This window comes from Chelonia mydas, chromosome 7 (assembly GCF_015237465.2).
Source record: "Chelonia mydas isolate rCheMyd1 chromosome 7, rCheMyd1.pri.v2, whole genome shotgun sequence".
Lineage (NCBI taxonomy): Eukaryota > Metazoa > Chordata > Testudines > Cheloniidae > Chelonia > Chelonia mydas.
The window spans coordinates 41,961,693-41,977,103 of record NC_057853.1 but is presented as its reverse complement, the minus strand read 5'-3'; the positions used below and the strand labels follow the sequence as shown (position 1 = coordinate 41,977,103).

Here is a 15,411-nt window from a genome sequence, read left to right as displayed (position 1 = left end):
TGGTCATACGGAGAGTCTGTTACAAGGAGGGACAGCAAAGTAGGTAAGTGTAAAACACCGATTGTGCAGCTCAAAATTAACCTGGTATTTGCTTTATTTTATTTTTTGTACATCACGGCCACTGATATAAACATAGCTTTGGGACTTAAACTCATTACAAGCACAAGGCACAGTCATTTACAGAGTAGGTTCTATGTAAAAACAGGTGGTTTTATGAAAAAAAAAAGCGTCTCCCATGCAAATGCCTAAAAAATAGCAAAACCAAAGAATTTGGGTGGCAATGGCTAGTTGAGTACCAAAAATCTGTGTTTTAAAGGCAAGTCTAATTTGAGTCCAAGCTACTGGTGCATCTCAGATAAAAGGATCCATTATAACTGCAAGTATATAGAAGTTTTTGAGATGAAGTGGGCAGTCAAATTAGCTTAACAGTTTGAGATGTTTTATAGCAAGTGCAAATTGCTTCTTCTAGCAGTTACAAAGGGCAAAACATACATCAAAAAATAAATTCCACACTCCCGCATTTCCATGGGGAGTTGTTACCTTCAGGCACTTTGAGAATCTTTTTGTTCTGCTCACACCAACCAACTGGGTGTAAGTCAGCTGTCAAGATGTCGCACCAAAAGTCTGCCTTGCGGTCTTCCCCATAGCCATCATAGCGTAAGAGGAGCAACTGCCCACAAGTAGTGATGATGGTGGCTACCCAGTAGGTGTTGTGGTCAGACTTGACAGCAACCTCTAGCTTCATACCAGGGGCAAAGCCATTCTGCAAACTAGTGTCCACCTGAAAAAAGTAAAAACAACCACAGTTCAGTGGCTTATACAAACTCTAAGGTAAGGGAGGTAAAGCACACCCTTTTATATTTGGCCAGCAGCAGTACCCTACCAGACAACTGTCACCTCCCAAAATGCCAGTCTGCCTCCTCAGGGACATATATGATCATCTAAATAATTAAACATGATCTCATTTTAAATGGTGTGAAGGGATCTTTTTATCATTAATTAAAATAAAACCTGCTCATTGCAGTACACCATCCTTTACCCAAAAGCTCAGTAAATCACAACTGGGCATTCAGGCCAGTTGACGCTAAAAGTAAAATCTTTCAACATACTTTGATCCCTGGTGTAAAAGAATAACATTTTCATTATTCTGAGCTATCCCACCTGGCACCTATCCATCCTATTTTCTCTAACCTCGTTGGCTCAAGAACCCTCTTGTGGAAAGTGTAAATGAATGCTTCATACTGAAATACCACCACCTCCCCCTCCAGGGACTGATGCTTCTTTGTCTCACAAGATCGGACTCAGCTGCACAGCAAATTCCAGGCTTTAATGAATTTTCTGAGGCTGCTCCCTCTGAGTTCTTGGTCAGCACACTGTCCTGTTCTTTCGCTAAACAGATGGCTTCTGCTCTGTCACATTTGTTCCAAATTTTACTCTTTTCATGTTTTGCTTGCCTTCAACTGCACTTGCTCTCTGTTTGTTTCTGTCCTTCACCCCAGTCACTGCACCCCATTATTACTTCTGATATCTTAGAGGTTTGGAATGGTTTTACCATTGCATTCCAGTTATGTCCACATAAAGCCTAAGACTGACATACGCAATCTGTAGAATATTAAGAGCACTGAGGAGCCTCATCTTATTCACCCCATTAGCACCATCATTAACTTCTTTCCAAGATAAAAAAAAGTCTGGCTGCACAGTCTTCCACACAGAAACGTCTATCCTTTTCTCAAAATGAGAATGCAGTACAGGATGCTTCCCTTCCAGTGGCTGAAGTAGTTCTGACAAGGTAGGAAGACAGGATACATTAATTAATTAACTACCTTACCACTACAGGATACATCTGAGCTACCTTTTATTCTACATCCCTGTTCCCAATTTTAATTCAAAAATCTAGCATTCATACTCCTTTCCACAGCTGACTCTGAGTAATTGGTGCACATACATAGCTGGTCCAAAGGCCCATTTCTCTTGGATTAACTGCTAGAAATACTTTTCCACACGTCAGACACAAGTTATTGATTGATTGATTGGTGTGTGTTATTGACTACCAACCTTCTTGTTACTGGCTGGTCTGTAATTACTTGATTAGATTTTTATCAATCATCCATTTAAGCACAAGTTTATTATACACAGAAGTGTCAGGAACACCAAAAGAAAACCAAGGCACAAGTTTATAGATGCCTATTAAGCGCTCAGCTTCTTAAGCTCTTGCTCTTCACCTTTGGATTCCTTGTCTATTTGCCATTCAGAATCCTTAAGAAAAAAAAACACCTAAAACCTAGACTATTTAAAATAAAGATTTAAAGAGGACAATATTTTACACTCTAAATCTAGAGAAGAAAGCCACAAGCTCCCTTCTCTACTGCAGCTGGCAACATCTGTACAAAACCTGAAGAAGGCAAAGCAACAAAGCAACTCTATTTCCATGACAGTAAGTGGGGGTCCCGTCTCACTGTGTTACAGAGATAATCACATGGAATTAGAAATGAACACCAACAGAAGTAGCCACCTATGAAAGTGCTGTAGTGCCAAAGTCCCAAATAACTGCAATAAAAGTTTGCCCATTCACCAGAGGATTCCTTGGAGAGAGAGAGGTGAGTGCCCTCTTCTGGTAAAGAAAAAAATCTGCAACAAAATTAAATTTTGTAGACAAAATGTATGGTTTGTTTGTACTTGGCCACTGACGAGATTCAAACGGATGAGACGCCCTGGGTAACAACGCTGAAAATCTGTTAAACTTTCAAGCATTGAATTTAGAGAAGAGAATGTTATGTCCTGCAAGCATAAAACTGAGTTGCCTGACCAAGGATACATCTTATTATTGTTTGTATTGCAATAGCACATAGTGGCCCCAGTAGGACAGTGCCCCATTGTACCAGTTGCTTTACAAATACAGAAAGACTCTCTCTGTCCTAAGACGACAACACTGATTAACAACAAGATGCAATAAGTATAACAGGAGGAGGGAAGAGGGCTTGCACAGACAGAATAAGGGACCACGATCATGTGGGTACATAAAACAATGATATGCTCAATTTCATGGCCATACACAAATTACATACGCAAAAAACATGGGAGCAATAGAGCTTCTCAAAGAAAAAGATGGCTAGAACTGGGGGGAGGGGTTAATTGGTGTTTCTTTTTTTACACTGGCAAAACCACAATTTTTCTCCAAATCTCATTCTTGGGAACTGATGAACTCTTAGCTTAAAAACTTTCCAACAAATTTCAGCCAGAAGCAGACACCTAGCAGGAAAAATTTCAGCCAGAACAGTTAAAGTTTAGCAAAGTCATAAGCGCTGAAAACAGAGAGTGTCTTATAATAGGAAGTGTCCGGCAATCTGAATTATAGGCAATGCTTCCAGGTCTTCCTATAAAAATCCAGCCATCTCCAATTGCCAATCAGCCTAGCATCACTAGCTGGCTATCATCCGAACTATAGGGGAATGAGAAAAAGTGGATGGGAATGCATAGGCAGAGAGATTAACAGATTTATTAGTCCAGGGAAAACAAGTATAAGAATGCACAAGGAAACTAGACACCTGGTCACTGGGAGCACATAAATTAAAATAACTTCATCACAGTCCTCACCCTCCCAGTCACCTGCTATTAACTGCATGAGAAAGAGGAAACAAAATGCCTCCAGGTTCCTGAGTCAACTCAGTATATGGACTAGAACCCATGGGGCCCATAGACTTCTCTCAGGTGTCACAGACTACAAAGGTTCCCCATCTGTACATATGCTAGTGGTAATGGTATAGCTGCATGAAAAGCTTAGTTACATAGTGCTGATTCCCTTGTTCCTAGCTGAAAAATCATTCATGGATTCATATATTAAAGCTAGAAGGGACCATTATGATCATCTAATTTTGACCTCCTGCATAATACTGGCCTTGGAATTTCATCAAGTGGTCTGATGGTTATTAGCCTCACTAAAGAAACCGCACCTTATTTCTAGGCTGAATCTGTCTAGCTTTATCTTCCAGCCATTACATCTTGTTATGCCTTTGTCTTGTAGACTAAAGAGCCATCTATGATTAGACATTACTGCCTATGTAAGTCTTATGAGCTGAGGAAGTCACCTCAGAACCTTCCTTGTTAGCTAAAGAAATTTAACTTCTCAACCTCACAGTAAAACAGGTTTTCCAGACCTCAGATCATTCTCATAGCTCTCTTCTGAACTCTTTCTAAATTTGCCAACATCCTTTTTAAAGCGTTTACACTAGAACTGGACATAATATTCCAGGGATGTTCTCACTAATGCCATATACAGTGGAATACCACCTCTCCACTTCTTATTGATAGGCCCCCCTTATACATCCAAGCATTTGCTATCTTGGTCCTTTGAGTCACTGCTTTCCAAAATACAGTCCCAGATCTAGTAAAGGTGACCTATATTTAGGGCCCTTCATTTTCATTTATTTCATTTTATTTTTCCCGACAATTTATCAGTGTTTATTACCACAACAACTAAAACAGGTGAAAATCAGTGTAAAAACCTATTAATTTTTCTGGGTAAATAACGGGTTGATTTTGGTGGACAGAAAAGTGGGGGGGGGAAGTATTCAGTAGATTAATGCTTTGAATTCCATTCATCAATGAGGAACTAAAACAGAACTCAAAACATCTAGTACCATCTAGTACCACTTCTACTTTCCCTAGGTGGGTTTCCCAGTCAGGGCTATGGTTGACTATATCATCTAAACAGGCAGCGGCATACATGGCATGGGGTCGCAGCAATTTATCCATAAGTTGTTGGAATGTTGCAGGGGCCCCATGGAGTCCAAAAGGGAGGACAGTGTATTGGAACAGGCCATCAGGTATAGAGAAAGTAGTCTTCTCCTTGCTGTTCTTGGCCAGGGGAATTTGCCAATATCCTTTGGTCAGGTCCAGAGAGGTTAGGTATTGGGCCTTGCCTAACTGATCAACTAATTTGTCGACACGTGGTATTGGATAAGCATCGAATTGGGATACTTCATTCAACTTCTGGAAGTCGTTGCAAAACCTCAGGGTGCCATCAGGCTTGGGGACTAGGACGATAGGGCTGGACCACTGGCTGCGGAACTCTTCAATAACCCCAAGTTCCAACATCTTCTTCACTTTTGTCCTAATTTCCTCTCTTTTAGCTTCCGGTACCCGGTACGGTCTTATTGTCACCCTTATTCCAGGCCTGATGACAATATGATGTTGGACCAATGTCATACGGCCCGGCTGCGTACAGAACACATCTTGGTTCTGTTGGATCATACCAATGATCTCTGTTTGTTGTTCTGGGGCTAACTCGGGGAATATCCTCACCTGCCCCTGTGGGTTGTCCGTCTGAGGTGGAGCTCTCCGAATGACCAGGCACATCTCTTGGTCACGCCAGGGCTTCAGTAAGTTTACGTGGTAGATCTGCTCTGGTCTTCGGCGGTCTGGTTGTCTGACCTTACAGTCCACTTCCCCAATGGCTTCCATTATCTCATATAGCCCATGCCCGCTGGCTAGGAGTTTGCTTTCTGCTGTCGGCACTAGCATCATCACCTGTTCTCCCGGCTGAAATTTCCGTACTTTTGCCCGGTGGTTGTAATATGTCCGCTGGGTCTTTTGTGCTTTTTCCAAATGTTCTCGTACTATAGGGGTTACTCGAGCTATTCCCTCTCTCATCTGTGTCACGTGCTCAATGACATTCTTTCCTGGGTTGGGTTGTTATTCCCAGTCCTCCTTGGCGATATCTAATATTCCGTGTGGGTGGCGTCCGTATAGTAGCTCAAAGGGAGAGAAACCAGTGGACGCCTAGGGGACTTCCAATATTGCAAACATTAGGTATGGTAGAAGGGTATCCCAGTCTTTTCCATCCTGTGCTACCACCTTCCGGATCTTTAAACCACTTGACCAGTCCATCTGTTTGTGGATGGTAGACTGAGGTCTGTATGGCATGGATGCGGAACAGGGTACATAAGTCCTTCATTAATTTTGACGTGAAGGGGGTTCCTTGGTCAGTCAGGATCTCCTTAGGGATGCCCACTCTGGCAAAAACCTGGAGTAGTTCTTTTGCTATTGCCTTGGATGTGGGGTTTCTTAAAGGAATAGCTTCTGGATACTGTGTGGCGTAGTCAAGGATGACTAATACATTTTGGCGGCCCCGTGCTGATCTTTCCAATGGGCCCACTAGGTCCATGGCTATCCTTTTGAAATGGACTTCAATAATAGACAAAGGTACCAATGGGGCCTGCAAGTGAGGTGGGGGGCTATGCAACTGGCATTCCGGGCAGGAGATACAATAGCGTTGGACCTCTGTGTGTATTCCTGGCCGGTAAAACCTTCTTAGGACTCTATCCAGTGTCTTGTCTACTCCTAGATGTTCCCCAAATAAATGACTGTGAGCTAACTCTAGCACTGCCCTTGTGTTTTTCTGTGGGACTAAAAGCTGCTCTACTTCTTCCCTTTGTATTTGCACTATTCGGTAAAACAGATCACGTTTGATCACATAATACAGCCTTGGGCCTTTGGTCTTTCCTTCCATGGGTACACCATTTACTTCCACTACCTCCTCCCTCACATTCGCATATAGCGGGTCATTGGCTTGGTCCTGCCTGAAATTCTCACGTGCGGCACCGATCTGACCTAATTCCATGGACCTATTTCTACTCCGCCCCTTGGGTTGGCCCTACTTGGGCTACGAACTGCCTCTGAGTCCTCACTGGCCTGAATTGTCTCCTGGCCTCCTCAACGGGTTCACTTACCAACAAGGGAGACTTTCTGGTTCTCTGCTGGAATCCTGGTCCCTAGCCCTTTTATCTGCCCTCTTTTCCTGCCTAGACTTTCGGGGTTTCCCGGGGGATGAAAATGGCTCTGGGGCAAATTCAGCAAAAATTGGGGTGAGGCTATCTGTAGGTGCATCTGTCTCAACCTGGGGGTTGCTACCCTCCCCTGGCTCTACTGGGGGAAGTAAGTTCTCAAACCTGGGGAAGTCCCTACCAATTAAGACCAGGTAGGGGAGCCTAGGGACCACCCCTGCAGTTATCCTGGTAGTGTTTCCCTGGATCTCAATCTGTACTGGGATTGTGGGGTAGAAATTTACGTTGCCATGAATGCACGTTACCCCTGTGGTTTTGGCCTGGGTTAGTTGGTCTTGCCCCACCAACTTTCCCGAGACCAGCGTGCCAGCACTCCCGGAATCTACTAATGCTATGGTTGCAATACCATTCATTTTTACTGACCTTGTATATCCATGTGAGGTCACTGCGACCCCTTCCAGGCCGATAGGCCACATTGTTCCCCAGGATCCCCCAGATTGCACTGCATAGGCTCTTCCCTGTTGGAGCATTGGGCTGCTATATTCCCCAATTCCCCACACTCGTAACACCGACCCCTTATCCCGGTTGTCGCCCTCTGCCTGGGGCTATTTGGTCGGCCCCCCCCAGCCCTCTCTTCCCAATCCCCCAGGTCCCTTCTTGGCCTCGGGCCATTCCTCAGTGTCTTTCCTCCCAGTTATGGTTCTTCTGTAGTTCTCGACAATCCGGGGCCTTGGGTTTGGGGCTGGCTTCCTGGTTTGCCGTGTCTCACCCCCTGGGGTCTGGAACAGTTCACGGGCTGCCAGCTGTCTTTCCACGAGGCAGACCAACTCCTCGTAGGTAGAGGGGTCATTCTGGCCAACACAAGCCTGGAGGCCTGGTGGTAGCCCCCTCATACACCAGTCCAGTACCAGGAGCTCCATCATTTTCTCAGAGCTGAGGGCCTCAGGGCGCAGCCATTTCTGGGTCAGGTGGATCAGGTAAAACAATTGCGATCGGGGTGTCTTGTCCTCCGTATACTGCCATTCATGAAACCTTTGGGCTTGCAACGCCATAGTTACTCCGGATCTGGCCAGGATCTCTGCCTTCAGCTGGGGGTAATCTTCTGCAGTCATATTGTAGACGACCTTCTGGGCCTCTCTACACAGGAATGGGGCGAGGATACTAGACCACTGATCTTGGGGCCAGGCCTCCCGCAGGGCTGTTCTCTCAAATGCCAGGAGATATGCCTCCACATCATCCTCCTGTGTCATTTTCTGTAGGCAGTGGCTGGCCAGTATAGTCCAGGTCCCATCGCAATTGTGGTTCCGCTCCATAAGGGCCTTAATCTGGTTTGCCAGCTCCTATAGCAGAGCTCGGTCCTGGGCAGCCTGATTCATCAACAGCCGATTAGTCTCCTTCTTCACCTGAGTCGCCTCCTGTTGGGTGGTTGCTTGGATTCGGGTAGCCTCCAGCTGGGCCGCAGCGGCTTGTATTAAAGCCTTGACCACGTCGTCCATCTTGGGGACAGGATGGTTTTGGCTAACCCTGATTTAAGTCCCCAGCATGGAGATCCCACTCCTGACACCACGTGTGGCAAATTGCCAGCACAATTATGATGGGTCCCGCGCTTCCTCTTCCTGTGGCGGGGAAGGGGGAAGGTTCAGGGCACACTTTTCTGCCCCTGAACTAGGGTATCTACTGTCCCACTAGTAACCCAAAGAAGGGTAGTGAAGAGGGAGGGCCTGGGCCCACCCTCAACTCCGGGTCCCAGCCCAGGGGCCCTAGGGATAGTGACAAACTACTTGAACTAGTGCTTCCTTCCCCTGCGCTACTTCCCTCTCCTGATCTTAAGCTATGGGGCTTCCTGCCCTCTCTCTGCACAAGCCGCGTGTCTCTTTACTTAGGGTCTTGGTCTTCTAGCCAGCCACGGCACTTCTCCAAACTCTCCTCTAAACTGCACTCTGCTCCGACTCCTTCCCCTGGCTGATTGAAGCAGGGGGTTTTTAAATCAGGTGACTGGCTTCAGGTGCTTTAATTGGCTTCAGGTGCTTTTAATTAATCTATAGTAACCTTTCTTCCCTCTACAGGGAATAAGGCTTCTCCTCATCCTGGGGCTTACATATCTCTCCTATATCACTCTCCTGCTGCCTTCTGGCCATGCTGTATCACAAACTACATACACAAAAATGAATTTCTACTAATAAAAATTAGAAATTACAAATGTTTTAAAAATTCACCTGCAAATTCCGTTCTGCCTGAATTTCACTCTGGGCAAAGTTTTCATGCTTCAGTTAGGCATTTATACAGGCAGCCTCATTCAGAAGGAAATAACTGCAGCTGCAACTGATGTCAATGGGAGGTGTGAGTACTCACCACTTCTGAAAAGCAGGCCACTTGGGTATTTAATTTTAAACCATCTATATCTGAAAATTTTTGGTGGATGGATACACATTTGGGTGCACCCAGGCACACATTTTGCTGCCTCTTGAGGTGATTTGTGAACTATTAATATTTTCAAAGTTCAACAAACCTTAATACAAAGGTGATAGAAGAGGAACTATTTACCAGCCACAGACTACCTACCCATATGTAAAACTGGTGAGAAAAATCTGACTCAAAACATTGGTTTGGGGGAAAAAAGGATTTTGAAAGTTCATCATTATGAAGATGTGACAGCTTTTAAGATATAGCCAGAGTGCTACACGTTTAAATGGCCAATTTAGAAAAGAATTACAGCAAATTTTATTCAGCCTCTCCTAAGCTTCTTATACCTATACAATGGAGCTCTGAACAAGGTGTGTGTGTTTGTGTGTGGGGGGGGGGGGGGGGGAGGATTTAATCCTCTTGTTTCAATTATTTGAGTATCTAACACTTGTGAGTCTCGTTTGTGTTTTATAAATATCATTTTTGTGTGGCTGAACTGTTATCCTAAAAGATATTACCTTATTCATCTCGTCTCTCATCCTACCCGTGTTTTTTTTTTTTTTTTAATGCACAATGTTTTATAAAGCAAAAGAACTGTTCTAGAAGGCAGTGGTAAAAGTCTATCAACAACAAGTGTAAAAGTAAGTAAGTTCACAGAACTACTGTATTAACAAAATCTGAATTCAGTTGTAATACAAGTTGTTTAGTAGAGAGTCTGGTTAAGCTTGTCTTCGGTTAACTTACATGACAAGGTTACTTACTTGGGTCAAGACATTATCTTGGCCACAACAGGTCACCCACTGTTTACACTGATGAAGTGGGAAGTAGAATTAGAAGACACTTTAGACCATATCTAAACTAGGAGTGTTTTGCCAGTAAATGAATACTATACCTGCAATGTGTTCATAGTGAGGACACAACTTAAACCAGCAAAACACTGCTTTTCCCAGTATAGCTTATTCCAGAACCCAACCTCCCCCCCACAGCAAAATATGCTATACTAGAAAAGGGCAGTTTTGCTGGTATAACTGCAGTTCCATCAGGGGCTTTTGTCAGCACAGCTATGTTGATCAGAGATCACACCTCTTCACACCCCTGACAAACACTGATATGCTGGCAGAAGTTTGAATCATAACCATGGCCTTAATAAAATGTTGCAAGCATGCTGATGAATGCTTGCATTAATGAACTCATTAATGAATACCAAGATGCACGTACGGTCAACATAACAAACTTGCTACATTTACTGACTCAGCCCTACACTGACTCTTGACATCAAAGATCACCCAGTTAAAATACTGAATCCCATAACAAAGATCAAATAGATAGGATGTACCTCAGGAGCATTAAGGCAATCCACTTTCAGTAACTGTCAGAGTACCAATGGCCTGATTCCTTATCAAGTTCAGTCCAATAGAAAGTGTGCTCTTCAAACTTGGATTGAATCAGTACTGTAACTCTCAATAAGCTCAGTTCATGCTATAACCCTAACATGCTAGAAATTAAAATTAATAGTTCACATTTTCGGAGGCTGGATACCTGAACTCTTACTCAGTGATCTGCTTGGTAAGTATTATTTTCCAAAATGCACGGAATAGACTTTGTAAAGGCTAAAAACTTTACTGTATATAAAAAGAAAAAATTAAAGAAAGCATGTTCTGAATTTTAAAGTTTTCTAGTGTTTCACAGTTCTGCAGCAGTTATCTACCTATCTTGAGGTTTCAAAGGACTTTGTGAACATCCATGAATATAGCTGATCAAAAGTTGTCAAAATTCTGACAAAATTTTGAACAAACAGGAGTGGGTGGAATTCTGCAAACTTTTAATTAAAGTTTCCCTTGCTTTTTGACCAGCTTTATTCACGAATAGAGTCTCAACAATCTTAGTAAGCAGGTAAATATCCTTATTTTATAGGTGAGGAAACAGGAGTAGAGATTAAGGATCAGATCCTTGGCCTCTGGCCACAAACCACACAGCACAAAGGAGGGAGAAGGGCATTAAGTGAAAAGGCCACGTAAAGCTCTCCATCTGCACTTCCCTAATTCCAGGCCAGCTGTGTGTAGGGCCAGTCCTGAGGAACAACCTAAGAACTGCTCTAAGTTATGGGAAATGCCTAAGGGCCCAAAATTGCAGCCAGATCATGGAATAGCATGGGGGGGAAGGAGAGACTTTCTTCTAATTAAGTCTCCTGTGCTGGCAGCAGGGGGTGGCTGGCTAGCACAGGAGTCTCTACACCTGCAATGATGCCCCACCCAGGGCCAGATACACAGGCTCTACACCTCAGCAATTATCATCATACACCAGCAATGATGTGGCACAATGTAACCACATCTCATACTGGGGATCTGCTGTAAATGATTTACTCACCACCACCCAGGAAGTCAGGGGGGAACCCAGGCATCCCCTGCCACTCCACACTGTCCCAGAGCCCTATGCCCTAAGAGACTCTTTACTGTAATTGAGAGAGTGTTTGTAAAGCACAACATAATTCTAGTAATATTTTCTGCCAATTTCTTTGCAGTCCATCATGCAATTTTCCCCTTCAGAGCACACCTGGGTCAGTTTCAAATACTTTGCATGCCAAGAACTGCAGCTCCTACTTTCCAGAATACAGCTCCCTTAGAGCAAGTTCTCACAGCAAAGTTCACTGGCACACTGTGTAGGGAAATAAAGGGACTGGGCAGATCACACTATCACAGAAGGTGCTGAGATTCAGAGCTAATAGTGAAGTGCTCAAGAGACTCTAGATCATTCCATTACTACCAACTGGAAATGAGGTCACCTCCTGATAACCAAGGAGATACGAAAATCCAAAGACCAGCAAAAAAATGCATTCTCCACTGCTCTCAAATGTATGTGATCAACAAGTTTTCCATTGGCAAGACAGCTTTGCAGGCGTGCTAACTCAAAGAAACTCTATACATTCAGGATACAGGAAAGAAAAAAGGCAAAGAAGGAGGGAGCTGAGAAACAAAGAACTCTTACATGTTTAAAAGATCCATGCGGGGCTGCAGTTGCTCCAGTGTCTTCTAGATACTCATCCCAATTGAATTCTGCTTCTTCCACACCAGACCCAGCATCTAGAATAGAACAAACAACCTCAGTCTAGTATCTGACATGGATGTAGTACCTCTCAGAGAGTATGTTACTTGATTTACTGCTTTAACCACCAAACTCTAAATATATTTTTGGTTCCTCTTCATCCAATACCTTTTAACACAGTTTCTATTGTGAATGCATTAGTGGAAAGATCAAATGACAAGTCTGTGCCCGTGAAAAGTTACCTATAAACTGCAAGGGAATCAGTAGTAGCAGGTGTGGATTTATAGAGAAACTGGTAAAAGCTCTATTTAATTAGCTAATAAACTTACTGATCTCCTAGCAATTTTCTAGGCAAGCTTACAAACGGAGGAGATACCAGGAGAAAATGAAAGGGATTCTAAAAAAGCTTGATTTTTGTATCACAAATACTAATAAGCAAAGGGACTGCAGTAGACACTCTGCAACTGGACTTTACAAAGCATCTGATGAGATGCTGCAATGAAATCTAATTTGGCAGAGATTCAGTCATGGGCTTTCATATGAGCCCTGTCAGATGGACTGAAAAGTAGCTGGAGAATGATACAGAAGCCAACAGGTAAAGCAAAGCGTGAAGTGCTCCAGGGCTTGGTGTTACATCTTTATCAGTGAGCAACATCTTTATCAGTGACTGGGAATTTAGGCAAAAAGGCATCATTTATCAACACTAACAAGGACAACAGGTTTTCAAATGGATTGAAAAATTAAAATGGAGCTGGGCAAATAATAAAATGGTAATTACTCTTTTTCCTTCAATTAATGGGTATATTTAGGCCATCTCCAGATAAAAATACCGAGAACGTAAAAGGAGCCTCACTCCATAAAAAAGCCTGGAGAAGGAAATAACCCAAAGCATTGATATTCATTCATTTATAGAGTTACATTTACATCTGGCACTATTGTGATTACTGCTTTCAAACTACTACACATTTCTAAAGCACCAACACCACTTTACAGACAGAAAAACCAGATGAGAGTTTGCAAAAAAAAGTGTGTACATGTAATTTGATTCTGGGCTGCGTGCACAAGCCCTCATGTGGCAAGGAGGCTACAGGCCCTTTCCATGGGACATTAGCGAAGCAGTATCGCAATACCTAACAGAATCCTGAAAGACTGTTGGGTGGTTGGACCTTTGATCCACATGAGTGACCCTAGTGCAGGGGTGGGCAAACTACGGCCAGCAGGATTGCCACCCCAGTGGTGCCACGGGCCCCGCCTCGCTCAGGGAAGTGGCCAGCACCAAGTCTCTGCGGCCCCTGGGAGGGGTAGGGGCAGAGGGCTTCATGCGCTGCCCTTGTCTGTGGGTATCTCCCCCAAAGCTCCCAGGGGCCGCGGTTCCCCGTTCCCGGCCAATGGGACCTTCGGGGTTGGGGGAACCCACCGGCAAGGGCAGAGAGCTCCACATGAGGGCTTGTGCACGCAGCCCAGAATCAAATTACATGTACATACTTTTTTTGCAAACTCTCATTTGGTTTTTCTGTCTGTAAACTGTTGTTGCTACTTTAGAAATATGTAGCAGTTTGAAAGCAGTAATCACAATAGTGCCAGATGTAAATGGGAACGGGGAACCGCAGCCAATGGGAGCTTCGGGGGAGGTACCCAGAGGCAAGAGCAGCGCACGAAGCCCTCTGCCCTGCCCCGCCCCTCCTCCAGGGGCTGCGTGGTGCCAGCCACCTCCCTGAGCGGCACGGGTGCAGGAGGCAGCCTGCCCTGGCCCCAGAGCGGGCTGCTACCACCCAGAGCCGCTCCAGGTAAGCGGCGCCAAGTCAGAGCCCAAACCCCTCCTGTACCCCGCCCCCCAACTCCTGTCCTGAGCCCCCTCCTGCACCCCACACCCCTCCTGCACCCCAGTCACACCCTACACCCCAGCCCTCTGCCTTGAGCCCCCAGCCACACCCTGCACCCCAACCCTGTGCCCCCTGCCTGCACCCCAACTCCCTGCCGCACCCTGCACCATTTCCCTGAGCCCCCTCCTGCACTGTGCACCCCCTCCTGCACCCCAACCCCCTTCCCTGAGCACCCTCATACACCGCACACCCCTCCTCTACCCCAAACTCTTGCCCGGAGCCCCTTCTGCACATACTCTATCCCGCACCCCAACCTCCTGCCCCAGCCCTACATTCATGGGCCTGCAAGCAATTTCCCCACCTAGATGCAGCCCTCGGGCCAAAATGTTTGCCCACCCCTGTCGTAGTCCAACTGTCTAAATTTTTCTAGGATATAAGAGCAGACATGGAAGGGTTCAGTGTAGAGTACATGGAGCGGGCCGGCTCCAGCATAGCTGCAGCACTAAAACAGGAAACAACAAGCATTCTTTGCAAACTAAGGCTACTTTTTGTTCCGAATAAAAGGGACTTTAAATTCACAGCATTAGTAAATCTAGCTTAATTTTCCTGAGTGTAGACAAGCCCTCAACTAAAAGTGTCCTTCACTTTGGACTGTTTGGTATACCTCAGAGACACAAGGTGGGTGAGGGAATATCTTTTATCAGACCAACTTCTGAGACAAGCTTTCAAGCTTACACAGAACTGACCTAAAGAGCTATATAAGCTCAAGAGTTTGCCTCTCTCATCAACAGAAGTTGATCCAATAAAAGGTACTACCTCACCCACCTTGTCTCTCTAACATCCTCTCTAACGTCTAACAGTTGCAACACCGCAAACAAAAACAACAGTGGTATGCCTCCTGCAAAGGAAGATCCGGAGTGTTTTGTTGGTATACAGGCTGTTCACATCTTTGGCAAAGGAGAGTTCATACTGCTGCAGGCACTTAGAACGAGACAGAATTCTAGATACTTCCAGCCTTAATGATGTCAAGTTAGGGAGTATTCAGAAGGTATCAAGACAAGAGATGAATGGTCTTGAAAGGAAAGATTAGAAGACTGAAATCAATTTGATTGAGTAAACAGTGGCTGAAGAGGGTAAGGGAAGGGAGAGGCACCAAGGAAACGTAAGTGTGTCAACACCAAGGAGAGAGAAGAAAGGAATTAGAGTGGTTTCAAGGGAGTACAGCTTGACACACCATTCAAGATGAGTCACAGGAAACACTGCCTAGTCATGAAGTCTGTTTGACAATGGAACAGCATCTTCAGAGAAGCAGGGAAGTCCCATTGCTGGAAGCATTTTAAAACTAGAATGGTTTGAGTACT

At 44.8% G+C, this 15,411-nt stretch overlaps 1 protein-coding gene across 2 annotated transcripts in view; it reads right to left on the bottom strand.

Moving 5' to 3' along the window:
• The window catches only part of SFMBT1 (Scm like with four mbt domains 1), a 139,431-nt gene that overhangs the window by 36,754 nt on the left and 87,266 nt on the right, over positions 1-15,411 (bottom strand). For both annotated transcript variants that reach the window (XM_043551602.1, XM_043551603.1), the window contains exons 2-3: positions 12,171-12,265; positions 541-781 (exon numbers count right to left, since the gene is read on the bottom strand). In XM_043551602.1, coding sequence (XP_043407537.1) covers positions 541-781; positions 12,171-12,265 — 336 coding nt within the window. The remainder of the gene's footprint in view (positions 1-540; positions 782-12,170; positions 12,266-15,411) is intronic.